An 18,703-nucleotide genomic window follows, 5' to 3' on the forward strand; every position below is an offset into this window, starting at 1 on the left:
GACTGGGGCGTGGACACGGGGAGGGGAACACCACTGACTGGGGCGTGTTGCGGGAGGGCGGAGGGGCAGAGAGTTAGGGAAGGGAGCTAAGGCATGCTGGGATTAGCAGCCAGGTGACAGGTTGACGGAGCGGTGAACCCCTTGGCACACGTTTACCTGTGCACCAAACCTGCCCATGCACCCCAGAACTTAAACAAGCACACAGATCTGTGCATCATTTGTGTCTAGAACTAGCCACCCTACGAGTGTTAATGAGACTCCCTGGTAGTCGGAGAAATGAAAGACAGGGTGGGTACTGAAACATGGAAGGGGCAGAAGAGAATTCTGCAGAACCCTGAAGCTGTCAGTGCGTGATGGGCCGCCTGGTGGGCGCGGGGAAGACAAGTAGGGAAAGCGTGAATTAGAAATGAAGAATTACATCTATCTGAAATTACGTGGCTGCGAACTCTTCTGGAACATACATGTGCTGAATATCTATGTTTGTGCCTCTCTGGCCCAGGGGTTACTGAGCCGTTCAAGAGGTAAAGACGGACTACGTCTTTGTAGGATTAGGCTCACAAAATATGCTCCTTTTATGTGGACTAGACTGGCTACAACACGCAGAGGCGGTGAGCTGGCCAGGTACAGGGCAGCTGGACGGTCGATTAAAACTAAATAAATCAAGGGCCGTGGCTGGAACAGACCCTCCGTTTCTGTCTCACCATCAGTGTCCACTGGCTCTACCACCAACAAATTTGGTATTCTTTCCAGAAAAAAGTCAAGCTTTCCAGGCACTGACGCCTCTAGTTCGCAGACTGAGGGAAACATGCCCTTCTGTGAGATCTTACGAAGGTGGGCCTGTGAGGCAGCGGCTTGCTGAGGCCTTCGGAGTGTCAGTGAGCAGAGCTGCTGTACGTGTCTGCCCAGGACAACACACCTGTTATCTCACGTGGCAGAGAAGGCACGTGTGGATGAACGCAGCCACTGTTCTGCCTTTGCGCACACAGCCTCCCTCATTTTTGAGTTGTGCGTCTTTGACGTATATCGTAATCTTCAATTCGTTTTAGATTTCATGGATTTTTTTTTTGGGCTGATAGGGGTATATTTTATGGTCCAATCTGGTTAACTTAATTATTATTCTCTTTTTAATCTTTTAATGTGTACATTTCATTGGAAGCAGTGTGTTTTTGAGTTTGGGAAGAAATGACAATCACACTTCATTTATGTATGTGTATGTCATTAATGTGAAGAATTTCGTCCATGAACCTAATGTTATTATTGCCAACTTATTAATTCATGAGGCCTCCCAGGAAGTCTTGCAATGCCGTGACCCAGGTCTTACGGACAAGACACTAAAAGTGAGATCGAAATTATGGAAACAAAGGTGGGAATTATTTTTTTTTAGTCCTGCCTTTAGCTTATTAGATAACACACTCTCCCAATGATATCTTAACATTTTAATTCATATTTATTTTTGTTGGACCAATTAGCATATTGAAGTTTGTAAAAGGCCTTAATTCAAGCTGCAGAAGGAAACAGAAAATTGTGTGAATTGTCCAGATAAGTGAGTGTTATAACCTAAAGAGCCTTTGGGAATTATTGACCTTTACATTGACCACATTATTTGGGTTTGGTACAATAATGCTAGAAATAAATAACAAAAAAATAACTAGAATAACATCTACAGATGGAAGCAAAACTACAGCACAAAGAACTCATGGGTCGTAGAATAAACAACAAGAATCAATCAGCAGAATTAAATGATATGAAAAACACTGTGGAGCAAGCAGTGGGAATGCACAGTGTCCAAGGCTTGCATTAGGAAGAAAGCCTGAAGATAAGGCACGAGGCATCCACGTTAGGAAGTTAGAAAAAGATCAACAGAATACACTAAAAGAAAGTATAAGGAAGGAAATAATAAAATTGAGTAGAAATAAATGAAATAGATGAACTATATTAAAGGACTAGTGAATTCAAAGGTTATCTTTTTGAAAAGACTAATGAAATAGACAAGCCTCTGAAAAAAATTGATCAAGAAAAAAATAGAAAAGGTCCAAATGAATATCAGGAATTAAAAACTATAGCCACAGATAAGATGTGGATTAGAAAGAAAATATTTTAAAAAACTTTATGATGAGACATTTGGAAACTTTGAAGTATATAACTTCCTGAAATATACAGCAAAGTTTTTCAAAAATATAACTTGCTGAAACTGATTCAGAAATAAATAGAAAACTCAAATAGTTATAAACCATTAAAAATAGAGTCATCAGTTAAAAATATCACCATAATGGAGATAGTAGTCTCTGATGACTGATAAACTCTACTTATAGTATACAAATCATTCCAGACTATAGAAAAAGATGAAATGCTACCCAACCCATTAATGAGGTTTGTAAACTTTGATACTAAACCCAAATCAGAACAATACACAAAATCTTATAGGCCAATATCTTTCATAAACATAAATGTGAAATTTTAAAAACAACTTAAACTAGCAATATATAAAAACGAAAATATGCCATGATCAAGCTGGGGCCATCCCAGGAATTTATAATGTGGGCCATTATTTTATTATCTATTAATGTAATCTATTACATAAACATATTAATGGGTTATAATCATATAGTAGTGTAATAAATGTGGAGAAACATATCTGACAAAATTTAATATCCATTCATGATAAAAACTCCTATCAAATTAAAAATAGATAGGAACATCCTTAATATAACAAATGGTATAGAAGAAATGCCTATAGTAAACTTGATACTTAATGGTTAAATGTTGAAAGAATCCATTTTCTGAGCAGAAACAGAGTAAAGATGTCTATTATTACCTGTTTCATTCATGATTTACTGATTTACTAGCAGTAGAATGAATGAATGGTATATTTACTGATAAAGAAGAAATAAAAATTTATTCATCAATGACATAATTATGAAGAAAATACAAAAGAATCTACAGATAAATTATTAATAAGAAAATTTAGGCTGGGCATAGTGGCTTGCACCTAATCTCCATGGTTTGGGAGGCTGAGGTGGGAGGAAGATCACTTGAACCCAGGAGTTCAAGACCAGTCTAGGCAACACAGCAAGGTATCATCTCTAAAAAGAAAATTATCCAGGCCTAGTGGTGCATGCCTGGGGTTTCAACTGCTTGTGGGGTTGAGGTGGGATGATTGCTTGAGCCCAGGATTTCAGGGCTGCAGTGAATGGTGACTGTGCTACTCCCCTCCAGCCTGGGCGACAGAGCAAGACCCTCTTGCAAAAAAACCAAAAAACAAAAAACAAAAGAACAGCAACAATAAAAGAAACAGAAAACTAGTACAGTTGTTGAAACCAAATTGATATGCAATAGTTAATTGCCTTTCTATATGTCAGCAAAAATAGACAGTGTAATTTAAACATTACAAAAAAAGAGTACTCAAAAGTAAATGGAATGAAAACAAAAATTGCCAAATGTGACTTAATTAAATGAAAGAGCTTCTGCACAGCAAAATAGGTAATTAACAGAGTAAACAGACAACCTACAGAATGGGAGAAAATATTTGCAAACGCTGCACCTGACGAAGGACTAATACCCAGAATCTGTCAGGAACTTAAATCAGCAAGAAGAAAACAAATAACCAATTAAAATGTGGGCAAAGGACATGAACAGACACTTCTCAAAAGAAGACACATATATGCAGCCAACAAATATGAAAAAACACTCAACATTGCTAATCATTAGAGAAACGCAAATTAAAACCACAGTGAGACCATGCAGGATGGCTATTACCAAAATGCCAAAAATAACAGATGTTGGTGAGGCTGGGAGAAAAAGAGAACACTTGGACACTGTTGGTGGAAATATAACTTAGTTCAACCTCTATGAAAAACAGTGTGGAGATTTCTCAGATTCCTAAAAATGGAACTACCGTTTGACCCAGCAACCATTATTAATACCATTACTGGACTGGGTATCTACCCAAAGGACAAGAAATCATTCCATCAAAAAACACTTGCACCCATATGTTCATAAAAGCACTACTCATAATAGCAAAGCCATAGAATCAGCCTAATGTTCATCAAATGTGGTACATATACACTGTCAAATACTGCACAGCCATAAAAAGAATGAAATCGTATCCTTTGCAGCTGGAGGCTATAATCCTAAGTGAATGAATGCAGAAACTGAAAACCAAATACTGCATGTTCTCACTTATACGTGGGAGTTAAACAATGGGTACATGTGGGGAAACAACAGACACTGGGGACTCCAAAAAGGGGCCGGTAGGGAGGGAAAAAAGAGTTGAGAAAGCACCTGCTGGGTACTCGGTTCACTGCTTGGGCGGTGGGTTCAGTAGAAGCCCACACTTCAGTATTACTCAATGCGCCCACAGAACAAATCTTGGACATGTCCCTCCTGAGTCTCGGATTAAAAAGCATCACCAACAACAACAGCAGCAAGTAGTGAAGTTATAGAGTAGGGTCTTTCAAGTTTCTTCGTTTTTTTGGCAAGATAATGAAATCATTAATTATCTTCACATTGGTCAATTAATGCACACATGAAAAAGTAATTATCTCAAAACATAAATGAAATATCCAAATTTCCAACTGTGAGAAAATAAAATACAATTTTAAAGATTTAATTAGTTTGGCTGAATTAAACAGACAAAAATTATACAAATAAATGAAAAGTGAGTTAAAAGGTAACTTGAGTTTGAAGAAGGCAGCCCAAATACATTGATAATCATAACTGATTTACTCTACAATATTATCCTGAAAGTCCCTGCCAACGGAGTAAGAATGTAACACATAAGAAAAATATCATAAGGATTGGAAACAAAGAACCATTATTATTTGTACAAAATACAAATATGAGAAATCCAAACAAACCTACCAGCAACTACTTAAAAACATACTGAGTTCTACAAGGTTGATTGATTGAAAAAAATCAGTAAATACAAAAGCAGTAGCATTTCTATACATTAGCAGTAAAAACACGGTATATCTAACATAAGAGATATGATTATAGTTGCCAGAAAATGTTGCTTAAATATAAATCTAATGAAATAACTGCAAAGTGTATTGGATGAAATATAAAATTCATGGACAAATAAGGAATTATATTCAGGGATGTGGAGACTCAATGTTTAAAACAACTCATTATTCAATAAATTCAATGCCATTTCAATAAAAGAGACAGTACTTAGAAATAAATCTAATAAGTGATGTACACTTTTTCTTGGAATGTAGAACTTTATCAGGAGATATTAGGGAAGAGAAACCCATGTAGAGGTTAATCATATTCATTCAGAGAAAGCCTTGATGACATAAAGATGACATAAAAATTTATCACAAATTAATTTTATAAAATTCTAGTAAAAATCCTGAGTTTTTTTTTGGGAAGTGTGATATGTGTGACTTACCAACCTGATTTTAAAACTTACCTGAAAGTGCAAGTGTCTAAGAATAGTAAATGCACTTCTGACTACAAAATAACAAGATGGGTGACTCGTCCTATCAAATATCAAGATGTATTACAGGCATAATGCTAAAATTTGTAAACTAGAGTGTGGCGTTTGTCCGAGGTTGACAAAAGTGGCCAGTAGAACAGGATAGAGATTCAAAAACATATCCATGTACATATGGAAATGTCATATATGACATGTGATTTTACCTCAATGGGGAAAGGATAAACTCTCCCATAAATAGTGCTGGGGCAATTGGTTATCCATGTAAAAACTGGATATTGGATATCAATTCCAGATGACCAAATCCTTAATTGTGAAAGATAATGCTACAAAATATTTAGAAAACTGTGCAGGAAGATACCTATTTGAATCTGGAGTAGGATAGGATTTCAAAACATTTCAAAAATTGTTAATTTAGAATATGTTAAAATGAAGAACATGTTAATATATTTATCAAAATACATGGTAAAGAAAGTGAAAAGCCAAGCCACAAACAGGGAGAAGCCATTTGCATAGATATAGCAGATAAAGAATTAATATGGACTTTTATAAACAATTCCTACAAGTCTAGTGAAAGACAAACATCCAGTAGAAACATGATAAGATGTATGATTATAATTGACACAAAATGTCACTTAAATATCAATCTAATGAAATAATTGCAAATTACTTAAACAGTTAAGTATTTGACCAAATTGGGCCAAATATTTAAACCGTCAACTCAGAGAAAAGGACTGAAGAAATAGATGCAATCTCATGACTAATCTGAGAAATAAAAATTAGAATCATGGTACCCTGTGGATTAATGAAAATCAGAAATCTGAAACTCTAAACAAGGCTGTCAGGAATGGGAATCGCATATATGGCTGCTCTGGAAAACCACAGCATCACTTGGTAAAATTAAAGCTGTGTGTCGAACCAACCATTCCCATGTTAGGTATAAATCTTAAGCAGCATCACACATGTGCACAAAGAGACATGTACAATAGCAGCCCTGTTGGTAAAGACGGAGGAACTGGGAATAACGCAAACGTCTGTCAGCAGCAGACTGGATGAATAGTGGTAGGAGGTTCACGCCGTGGACCCCGCAGAGCAGAAAACACCGTGGGGCTCACACGGGCACTGTCAGGTCACAGCAACAACGTTTGGGCAAGTCACAGAATAAACACGGCACGGTTCCATTTGTATGAAGTCTCCAAACGTTCAGATACAAACAATATATTGTTTAAAGATTCAAATGTGATAAACTCATGAAAAAACAAACAAACCAGAGAATGATATACCCAGAATTGAGGATGGGGATTACCTCGGGATGGGGCTGGGATGGGGAGTAGAACAGTGTCAGGAGTGCATCCTCAAGGGCTTCAAAAATTCCGATTGTTTTGTTTTTTAAGCTAAATGATGGGGGCCTGGATGTGTATAATATCATTTTTTGTATATTAACATATGTAATAAATATTCCTTTGTATCATTTCAATATTTAATAAAAACAATTTAAAGAATATTTGATAAAATCTGTAATGCCCTTAACTTTAAAAACCTTCTCTTCTTTAATTTCTAGTTATTCTGTTTTTTTTTCTTCTGCTTGAAATTAAAGTAAGTTCAACTAACGAAGTAGTTTGTTTAGAGAATAAAAAATACTTCTTCATATCCTTGGGTTGTAGAATGCAAGACGAAAATGGGAACTTACATTTTGCCTATAGGAGATGATCAGAAAAAGGCCTGGCTTTGAATTAAAATAAGGAAGAAAAAAGTAAAACTGACTTCCATGTCTTCTGAGCAAGAAAACATTTGGTTTCGGAATTTAACTTTTCCTTCTACTTAAGTTGTTCTGTCTGTCCTTGAGCTGGTTTCCTGGTATCTACTGTCTGAGGAATCCCAGGGAATCCAATATCCTGTCTGAGGAATCCCAGGGAATCCAGTATTCTGTCTGAGGAATCCCAGGGAATCCAGTATCCTGTCTGAGGAATCCCAGGGAATCCAGTATCCTGTCTGAGGAATCCCAGGGAATCCAGTATTCTGTCTGAGGAATCCCAAGGAATCCAGTATCCTGTCTGAGGAATCCCAGGGAATCCAATATCCTGTCTGAGGAATCCCAGGGAATCCAGTATCCTGTCTGAGGAATCCCAGGGAATCCAGTATCCTGACATATTTGGCTCTGGTCTCGAAGAGGCACTGTGGAGAGCAGCTGAGGACTTTGGATGGCCCGGCCTCTGGGTTTGCTGTAAGAACACAGCTGGAGAAACCAGGCACACGCAGGGGCCAGGTTTGCAGAATGAGAAGACACTGAATTACCAGCAATTTCAGGCAGTGCTGTCAGACAATCTAGTTTATTTCCAAATAATTAATGTGAGGACCTTAATTATGTGGATTCATTATCAGCCATCATCATCTTCATTATCACCATGACTACTGCACCAAGAGCATCTTAAACGGAGCCACACATACTGCTCAAAGTCACTTTAAATCTGCAGCGTCTCTTCCAAGAATTTGTGAATTAAACAGCAAAACGAAGAGGTTGTCAAGAAAAAGGCACAGACAAATGAAGTCCAACATTAAAGCCAGGGTACCAGCTGAATGGCAGATTCCGCTGTATTTGTGGGCCCTGCAGACTTATTTAATAAGCTTTTACACCTCCATCCCATAAATAAAGCTTGAAAAATGATTTCCTCATAGTCATATTTTAATTATCAAAAATCCCATAGTTCTGAAATGATATTTTAAAAATAAAAAAACAGTAATTTAAGTTTCATAGAATCCTACTGATGCAGAATACTAAGCTAACTGTTCACAGCTTTCAAACTCCACAAATATTGCCAATATACCAGTCATGTGTTTGTCATCATCTGTGACATACAGCATCCAGCTCTGCTTTAACAACTCTTCCCCTTGCGGGCTTGGGTGTTCACTGTCTCTGCAAATATTTCAAGTTTGACAAGAGCATGTGTAGGTGCTGCGGTGCAGGGAAGAGCGCACCAGCTTGGGTCAAATCCTGATTCCATCACTGGCTAGTTGTTGGGCCTTTGGAAGTTATTTAAAATCTCTCAGTTATTTAAAATGCCTCAGTTTCCTCATCTGTGAAGTGGGCATAATAATCTCTGTTTTACAAGTTAAGAGAACACAATTAAAACCTATAGTCCACAGTAATTGCTTCTTAAATGTTAATTCCTTTGTTCATAAAAAGCAGCAAAATGTATTAAATGATTTGATGGGAGTAAACAGAAGGCGAGACAAATACATTATACTTCCCTTGCTCTAATAAAGCCTTCAGAGTTTCAGGACAGTTGCCATATTCCTGCAGGCAGCACGACGCTTGGATTTGGTCCTGGCAGGAAAGTCTCAGACCCAAATCTCTGCCCTTCCGCACTTTCAAATACGGAATTTGAAATGACACATGAGATTTTATAGTGTTACAGAAAAGATCGTGCGGAAAGATTATTCAACTTGAAAGCAAATGGAAAATGATTTGATTAAGCCTTGGGAAAAGCAGTGAAAACCTAGGGAAGATCAGGTAAAGTAAGTTTTCAGTTAATCTGCCTGGCACCACGATGAGCTGAGGGACTCTGTTCAAACGCTAGTTGCCTTCTGGGCTATAATTTTACTTAAATATCATATAATTATTTTTTCGTAATTAAGGTAACAATATATCACAAAGCATTTGGAAAGCAGAGCAGTGAAAACCATGCTATTTCTTCCAGACTTTTGCCTTTGTGTGTTTTTTGTGGCTGCAATCAGAGTTTGTATGCAATTTTTCGACTTGCTTTTTTGGTTAATGTCAGAGCATTTTAAAATGCTAAGTGGTATATTATATTCAGTGATTTATTTAGCAGATTTTCTGTGGTGAATTTTCAAGTTGCTTCCCAATTTTTGCTATAATATATAATTATTGTGAAGAACAACTTTCCTTTTGAAATTTTTTACAGAATTTTTATCTGTGGGGCAAGTCAGGTTTTAGAAGGAAAATAAAAGCATCAGCTCTGAAAACAGTATTCAGGCAAATCCTCTTCAGTTTCTTCTCCTTGTGTCCTGCACTATTGATCAACTGTAATTTTTAATTAATTTAATTTTTTCACAAATTTCCTTCAGCCAAATCAATCTAATTTCTATCAGATTCTGCCTGACGTGCAACTTGCGTAAGCTGTAATATGCTGGTAAAGGCAGTTATATTTAACATTTAGCTCCACGTAACCCAAATAATAGTATAAGGTCAGTGAGAAAGAGGGAGACTAAATCTTTAAAAACGACGGGAGGATTTGACGAATACGTTCACTCCCTGAGCCCAAGTGCGAGGACCGGACTGAGCTGCATGAAGGTCACCGTGTCTTTCATCAACGCTGCTTTGCCCTTCATCCTTCCTCCATTCCCTCATCTTTCCCTCCCCCAGGCTGTTCTCCCAAGGATTTTGAGGGCTCAATGGACTTGTCTGTCCCTTTTCCTCTTCTCATAGTTTCTGTTTTCCCTCCCTGCCATATATCCAGTGCCCAGAAATGCAGTTTTCATCACTTCAGAAGAAGAAACTGAACTGCCAGTAGTTCTCTGTGTTTATCATTTTATTAACCATATTGTTTATTTAATTTTTATTAATTAATTCGATGAGTAAATTATCATTAATCCATCTGGTACTCAGTGTTTTTTGAGCACCGTGTGCCAGGTACAGCGCTCGGCATTGGAAATTCAGCGACATTGTCTGTCTGGTTAAAGAGGATGTGGGAGCGCTGGTTCTTACTGGGAACTGGAAGGCAGGGGCAGAGTTAGCTAAGCAAAGAGCTTGTGACGAGGGCGTTTCGGCTGGGAACAACTTTTTCAGAGCTATGTGCTGAAAGTGAACATGTAACGTGGGAGGAGGAGGACGGCAGCATGCTGAGACCTGCTCCTCAGTGCAGAGTCTGTCCTCACCTGCAGGGCGGAGGCCCGGCTGCCTGATTAGCACCTTCCTGTGACATCCTCGTGGGACAGTCAGGTGCATGCTCTGAAGAGGGCCCAGAATCCCACTGCATTTACCTTTTCTCGTCATGTCTGTACGATGAAGACGTCCGGCCGCTGGTCCATATAAACATCTTAGAGGATGTTGGTCCAGGGTCTCCTCTCCTTATGGTCGGTGTCCTGGAGGATTGGCAGAAAGACCTAGAAGAGGCACACACGGGAGTTAACAGCCACGAAGAGCTCTCAGGGACCAACTCTGAAACACCACCAGGGCTTTGAGGCCACGGGCAGTGGTTCTCAATCCTGGCTGCACATTAAAACTGCCTGGGAAGTTTTAAAAAACATTAGAGCCTGGTGCCTCTCGGAAATTTGCATTCGATCTTTTTAAAGCTCCCTTAGCTGATTGTAACACACTGCTAGGGTTGAGAGTCACTGCCTTTGGAAAACATGATTTCCTAGTTGATGTTAAAATCATATTTTCCCCAAAATATCTCCTTCAAAATATCACTTTGGTATGGTTTCATACTCTGTACTATGCTGTATTTTTCCAAAATTTTAGTTCAGATTTGGATACTGAAATTCGACTTCTTCTTCCCTCTTCTCTCTTTTTTTTTTAAGTGCCGACAAGTGTGACATGTTGGTGATGAAGCGTCATCTTCTAACTGCGCCCCACTTCTGCCAATGTTGTGGCTTCTGCTTATGGTAGTTGAGTCTCTGCCTAAGAAACTTACAGCATCAGTGCCAGCTGATACTGGCTTCTGGAGACCAGGTTTATAGAATCAAGAGTCAAGGTATTTTAAGAATGTTGTGTAGTTTTGATTATGACTTGGCTTCGGGAGAAGGTCTTTTCTCTCTATGCACAGCACTAAAAGTAGTTAGCAATTATTATTTGTTTTCCAGATCATAATAATTTTCTTGGGCATCAGGAACACTAAATAAAGAAGTCTTAATCACATGTAAAAGTTAAAATGATATTTAACGCCTTAGAACAAAGGAAGGAAGACTGGTGATTCCTTTGTGGATGCATAGTCATTAATGGCTTTACGTCGGGTTCAGCACAATATTAATGAAAAGCATGAGATGGAAATGACATTAGCTACTGTAGACCATATTGGATTAGCTACTATATCCCATATCATCAGATTAGCTACTACATAACATATCAGAGATTAGCTACTATATCCCATATCAGATTAGCTACTATATACCATAACAGAGATAGCTACTATATACTATATTAGAATAGCTACTATATCCCATAAGGGCAGAATAGCTACTATATACCATATTAGATTAGCTACTATATTCCATATCAGAAATTAGCTACTATATCCCATATCAGATTAGCTACTATATTCCATATCAGAGATTAGCTACTATATTCCATATCAGATTAGCTACTATATAACATATCAGCAACTATATGCCACACACTTATGCACATACATACTTCATGAAATGCATTTGCATGTATCTATGTTGTGCTTTATACAATGAAAACTCTGCAGGGTGGGTAGTGATGTTATTTCCAGGTTCTAAATGATGTTTTCAGGATTTTGAGATTTTTGCTTACATTTAGAAGAGGCAGAACCATGCTTCAACCCAATATCTACTTGCCTTCAATTCTTTTAGTTTTTAAATTAAAAATGTGTCCTTTAGAGACGAGAACGGCCATATTTCCCAGGCAGGAATGCAGGGCTATTCACATGCACAATCCTAGCTCACTGCAGCCTCAAATGCCTGGGTTCAGAAATCTCGCCTCCTCAGCTTCCGCAGTGGTTGGGGCTGCAGATCCGTGACGATGCGCCTGGCTTGGCTGCGGTTCTGTAATGTGCACACGAATGACCTCAAGATTTGGGCCAGCGGTGGTGGCTCATGCCTCTAATCCCAGCAGTTTGGGAGGCCTAGTTGGGAAGATTGCTTGAGTCCAGGAGTTTGAGACCAGACCTGGCAGCTTTGCAAGATCCCTATTCTACATAAAATGAAAAATAAAAAAAAATTAGCCAGGTGTGGTAGTGTGTGCCTGTAACACCAGCTGCTTGGAGGCTAAGGTGGGAAGACAGCTCGAGCTGCAGTGAGCTGTGCTTGTCAGTGCACCACCGCAGCCCGAGTGACACAGGGAAAGATCTGTTACAACGCACATTGGCTTTAAAGGGTCTTGGGTGGAGCCTGAAAGACTGCCCTGCTAACAAGCTCTGAAGCAATGCTGATACTGCTGGTCTGCAGACCTCACTGAGCAGCAGGGATCGGAGCACGCGCCCAGAGGAAGTGGCTGGTAACAGGCCCAGTTGTGTCACTAGCTGTGTGACCTTGAGAAAGTCACTTAATGACTCTGGGGCTTACCCTACCACGGAGAGTTTGAAACCGATAACTTCTAAGATACCTCTTAGCACCAATATTTTGTGATTCAAGAAATTGAAGAATGAATCTAAGCATATGCTACATCACTGTATATACTTTCTGGGATTAGGTCTGGAAATTGATCTCCTTCTGTAGCCCTGAGGTCAGCACCAGAGCTCTGAGGAACGAAGGCTGTGGGAGGTAGAACATGGCTGGGAGCTAGGTAGCCAGGACAGACGTAAGAATCATGCACCTGCCCTTGTTCTGGGATAAAGGCAGCGATCAAAGGATTTACCCAATGGATGCCCCAGACTCTAGATGAGACAGACATAGAAATTACGTCTGCTGTCTCTTTAAATGGCTTAGGTCTGGGTTGTTTAAAGTTATTTATGTTTCTTTTTGAACATCTTTTAAATACCAAATAGAATAGGGACCACATCCGTTATTAAAACCAGTTAACTTTCAGGAAAGAAGAGTACTTTTAATCTAAATTGGATGAGTTACTTCATAAGAATGAGGATTAGCTTAAACTTTCAAGAAGCTGCTTCAGCTTGGACTCGTGTGAAATCCTCTGATCGGTTTAGTCATACCTTCACAGGGTTTGGCCACAATCTGAATCTAGGTAAAGCAGTAAACTCCTGAGTGCTGTCCTGTTCCTGGCTGTCAGACAGCCTTTAATAGGCACACCATACAAATTATAAACGTTTTGAAACTATGCAAAATGAAAGGCACTGCAGTGATTTCAATATATTTAGAATATTTTCAGGCTGTGTGTCATTATTCAAGCATTGTACCTTTGCTCTGTTGTTTAAAATGATATAGAAAGAGGGAGATGAAATATACATTTATTCTAATGAACTGTCTAAATCTTGTTGGAAAGGACTTAATGACTCTTCAGTTTATTCCAATAAGTAGATTTAGAGTGTTTCTGCCCTATTTTTCTTTCATAAAGATAAATTATTGTTTAAAACCTGCTAAAGTCTTTGCTAATTAAAATAAAACTGAGTAGCTGCTTTAAAGACAACAGTATAAAGGTTCTGTGCAGGTTGAAAAAAATTTCCAGGCTTCGATGAAACACCTAGAATTCCAAGTATGTTAGTGGAAGCTGCTTTCCCAGCTCAAAGACAGCCTTCCCGAACTCCTTAAGAAATTAATTCAGCTTTGCTCACTTTAAACTTTTCATTTGCGTGGTGATCAGGAAAGGGATATAGAGGCCAGAAGAAAGTGCTTTATATAAAATTTTACAATTTGGAACCCTAACACAGAACAGAGACCCGCGTCGTATGCGGGCTGCACGGAGCTGTGGGCAGTGGGGAGCGAGAACCAGAATCGAATTCCACCGTTAAATGATGGAGGAGCTGGGGCGAACCTGGCAGAACCATTCCTAGACCACTGCAGATGAGCACCATGTGAAGACTCAGAGCTAACAGGTAGAACCTCAGCCCTGGGGGGAAGGAGACAGGCCGTGAGGATGTGATGATCCCTGCGTCTCGGGAGTCTATGAAGGGCCCTTGTCCATGTCTCAGGCACACACCTTGCTAGTTTCTGTTTCTGTGATTCAGTTCTGGCTGCTCCTCCTGCCTTCATGGTGATGGAGTTACCTCGTTTCAAAGCCACCTGGGATGAGCCTCTCCTGTGAGCCTTCTCGCACCCACACAAACAGCTTCCTCATCTCTGCTCCCAGTTCTGGGTACTTACCCCTGCTAAGGCAAGGCGAGATCTATCCTGGGTGCCTGCACATCTGCCCCCTACGCGAGGTTAGAAGCACCTGTAAGGCAGGCCTGTGTCTTACGCACCCTTAGGGCACAGTCCAGGACACAGAGTGACACGTGGCTGTGTTTGCTGCCTTGGCCATCTAGTATCTGCTGGAAAATGTGGACCTTGGTGTGACTTTGGCTTCCCGCACTGCAGCTCACCTGCTGGGTGCAGCTGACGATCCACTCTGACCCTGCCCTCAGCTTGCCCCGTCCTCCACTCTGACCCTCCACTTCTCTTTCCTTCTCTTGATTGTCCAGCTCCGTCTATCCCTTTCATTGACTTGGAAAGAACATTTCTATTGCTTGGCGAAGGATCATTTCCTGGGTTTTCCTTAGATAGGGCAGCATGGCCTGACGGAAAGAAGACAGGGGAGGGCAGCAGACAGGCCATTTGTTCGTGTGCCTCCCGGAACGCCGAATGCCAGCTCTGTGACGTGGACAAGTCAATTCACATTGCCGAGTTTTTGTTTCCTCAACTGTAGAAACGGGAATAATAATATTTGCCTTTCTGGGTTACTTGGGTGATAGATAAAACAATACATGTAAAAGTACTTAAAGTAGATCATGGCACGTAATAGGCACACACTGAACAATTGTTTCTTTCACCCCTGTTATTGCAGTTAAAACAAATGGATTCGCTTTTCTCTTTTTGTAAAAAAATTCAATTAAGCCACTTTGTACTTGTACATTTAGACTATCGATTTTTTCTTCTATGGATCAGGGGCACTCAACAGAGGAAAAGTGGTTTTCTGAGATGCAGGGTGATAAAATCTGAAGTGCTCTCTCGTTAGCATTAAGTTCTGATACCCATTCTGAGACAGAAGAACGTGAAGATAGTGCCTCTGAATACTGGGCACACGTTAGAATCATCTGGAAAAGCTTTTTAAAAATACTGGTGCCTGGTCCCCCTCCAGGTGGATGAGAACCTGTGGGGGTGGGTCTCCGGCATCAATGTATTTTTGGAAGCTCTCCAGGTAATTATGAAGTGCAGCCAAGGAACACGATTGGAGACTCTCAGGCTCTGACTTCATGTGAGTTTAATTACTTATGGATACTCCTTTTGTTTCTAGAAGCTTCTGCTGGAGAGTCGTGGTTCTGTGGGTGCCACTTCACCATGGCTTCTCACTTCCTTCCAGTGCTGAGGCCTCAAGGTGACAGCTGCAAGGACAAGTGAGTGTGGGGGGGAAGGAGCAAAGTGGCCGCAGTGTCCTAGTGCTCGTGGCCTTGAGTGACGCGTTTGGGATACTCTGAATGAACTCTGGTTTGTTAAATGAGCAAGTAGGAGCCAATGGAGCCATTTAACACATAATTACATGCCTAATCTTGCATAAAATTGTAGCACTAATGACATCACTCTGGCAACTCAAAAGGTCACTCTAAGCACAGAAATTTAGGGTTGCTTCTAATATCCAAGACTTTATCTTTGTAGGTGGCAGATTATACGTTCTCCTCAGGAACTGGGTTGTTTTGGCTCCAGGGCCTTCAGGGAAGAAGCTAAATATATGGTGATAATTTTAGACTTCGTGATTTAATTTAGAAAACATTGGTACATCTTATTACGAGGAGTTTTAAATGTCATTGAGATTTTTTTTTTCTCCAAATCAACTACATACTTTATTTTGTTTTAGTTCATTCATTTGCCAAACATTTATTAAGTGCCTCTTATATTCCAGGCTCTGTCCTGGGTACTGTGGTCACCAAAATGTTCAGACCTGCTTCTAAGGAGTCCAGTTCATGGAAGGGTCAGAATAACAAATCGACATCTGTGCTATCCCAGAGCAGCTCTCTTCTAAGGTTGCTGTGACTTCCCAGCAGGTGGATGTAATAGCTGTCTCTCCACATTTACCTACGCTCTCAGCTTGCTGAATTTGATACTGTTGCTCATTTCCTACTACTATAAAGAGAATGTTGTAAATGCTTTGCAACCTTGACAGAGGACAGTCCTCTCTTGGCTTTCCTTACTGTTATCTAGCTGCTCCTGCCATTTCTTTTGAGGATTCTTATTTCTCTACCTACCCTTAAATGTCAATATAATTTTGGGAACTAGCAAGTGCTACTGAACAGTCTCTTGATGATGCTTCATATCAAGAATAAAAACTACTTTTATCTCCCAATTTGATGCCTAGATGATGGAGTGAATAGCTCTGCTTGCTGCCCAGTTTAGAGGTAAAGAAGAGTGCATGGCAGAACACCATTGCCTTTCGAGAAGAATGAAATAAGAGAATATATTCTGTGGATTTTTATTGCAGACTGCTTTTCTTTCTTTCTTTGCCATTTTTATGGGTACATAGTAGTTATTTTGAGTTATTTTTGGGGCACATGAGTTATTTTGATGCAGGCATACGATGGGTAATAGTCATAGAGTAATTGTGGTATCCATCAGTTTGAGTGTTTATCATTTCCTTGTGTTACAAACCATTCAATTATTACTCTTTTAGTTATTTTAAAATGTGCAATACATTATTGTAGACTGCAGGCACCTGCGGTGCTGGTAAATACTAGACCTTATTCGTTCTGTCTAGCTGTAGTTTGTGTCCACTAACCACGTGCATTTCGTCCCTCCATCCCTGACTCTCATTCCCAGCCTCTGTCTATCTCCATGAGTTCCATTGTTCTAACTTTTAGCTTCCACAAATGAGTGAGACCATGCAAAGTTTGTCTTTTTGTGTCTGGCTTATTTCACTTAATGTAGTGACCTCCAGTTCCATCTATGTTGGAACAAATGACAGGATCTATTTTTTATGTCTGAATAGTGCTTCATTGTATATATGTACCACATTTTCTTTATCTATTCATCTGTTGATAGAAGCTTAGGCTGCTTCCAAGTCTTGGCTACTGTGAATAGTGCAGAAATAAACATGGTAGTACAGGTATCTCTTTGATATACTGAATTGCATTCTTCTGGGTATATCTAGCAGTGAGATTGCTGGATTATATGGTAGTTCTATTTCTATTTTTTTGAGCAACCTCCAAACTGCTCTCCATAATGGTTGTACTAATTTACATTCCCACCAACAGTGTACAAGGGCTCCCTTTTCTCCACGTCCTCACCAACATTTGTCATTGCCTGTCTTTTGGATAAAAGCCATTTTAACTTGGGGTGAGATGATACCTCATTGTAGTTTTGGTTTGTATTTCTTTGATGATCAGTGATGTTGAGGAACTTTTCATATACTTGTTTGCCATTTGTATGTCTTCTGTTGAGAAATGTCTATTCAGAACTTTTGCCCATTTTTCAATTAGATTATTAGATGTTTTTTCTATTGAGTTGTTCGAGCTCCTTGTATATTCTGGTTACTAATTCCAGATGGATAGATTGCAGATATATTCTCCCTTCTGTGGGTTGTCTCTTCACTTTATTGAATTTTTTCGTTGCTGTGCAGAAGCTTTTTAACTTGATGTGATCCCATTTGTCAATTTTTGCTTTGTTTTTCTGTGTTTTTGGGGTATTGCTCAAGAAATCTTTGCCCAGGCCAATGTCCTGGAGAGTTTCCTCAATGTTTTTTACAGTGGTTTCATGGTTTGAGATCTTAGACTTGAGTCTTTAATCCATTTTGATTTGTTTTTTGTGCATGGCAAGAGATGGAGTCTAGTTTCTTTCTTCAGCATATATTTAGGTTTCCCAGCACCATTTATTGAAGAGATTATCTTTTCCCCAATACATGTTCTTGACACGTTTGTTGAAAGTGAGTTTAACGTAGATGTGTAGATTTATTTCTGGGTTCTCTATTTTGTTTCGTTGGTCTATTTGTCTCTTTTTCTTCCAGTGCCATGCTGTTTTGGTTACTATAGCTGTGGAGCATAATTTGATGTCAGATAATATGATTCCTCCAGTTGTGTTCTTTTAGCCCAGGATGGCTCTGGTTACTCTAGGTCTTTTGTGGCTCCATATAAATTGTGGGATCATTTTTCTATTTCTGTGAAGAATGTCATTGGTATTTTGATAGGGATTACATTGAAAATAGATTGCTTTGGGTAGTATGGACATTTTAACAATATTGATTCTCCCAATTCATGACTATGGAATATATTTTCATTGTTTGTAAACTCTTCAATTTTTTGCATCATTGTTTTATAGTTTTCATTGTAGAGTTCTTTCACTTCCTTGGTTAAGTTTATTCCTAGATATTTTATTTTATTTGTAGTTATTATAAGTGGAATTACTTTCTTAATTTCTTTTTCAGATTGTTTGCTGTTGGCATATAGAAATTCTACTATTTATCTTTAAAGCCTTAATTATTCAAAGACT

General features: G+C 39.2%; 1 protein-coding gene across 1 annotated transcript in view; it reads right to left on the reverse strand.

Annotated features, from left to right (window-relative positions):
* The window catches only part of KCNMB2 (potassium calcium-activated channel subfamily M regulatory beta subunit 2), a 262,400-nt gene that overhangs the window by 26,373 nt on the left and 217,324 nt on the right, over positions 1–18,703 (reverse strand). Inside the window, exon 2 of the mRNA XM_032298537.1 lies at positions 10,436–10,558. Within this exon, the coding sequence (XP_032154428.1) occupies positions 10,436–10,491 (56 nt within the window). The 5' untranslated portion in view covers positions 10,492–10,558. The remainder of the gene's footprint in view (positions 1–10,435; positions 10,559–18,703) is intronic.

This window comes from Sapajus apella, unplaced genomic scaffold, assembly GCF_009761245.1.
Source record: "Sapajus apella isolate SASKATOON/1434 unplaced genomic scaffold, GSC_monkey_1.0 scaffold38, whole genome shotgun sequence".
Classification (NCBI taxonomy): domain Eukaryota; kingdom Metazoa; phylum Chordata; class Mammalia; order Primates; family Cebidae; genus Sapajus; species Sapajus apella.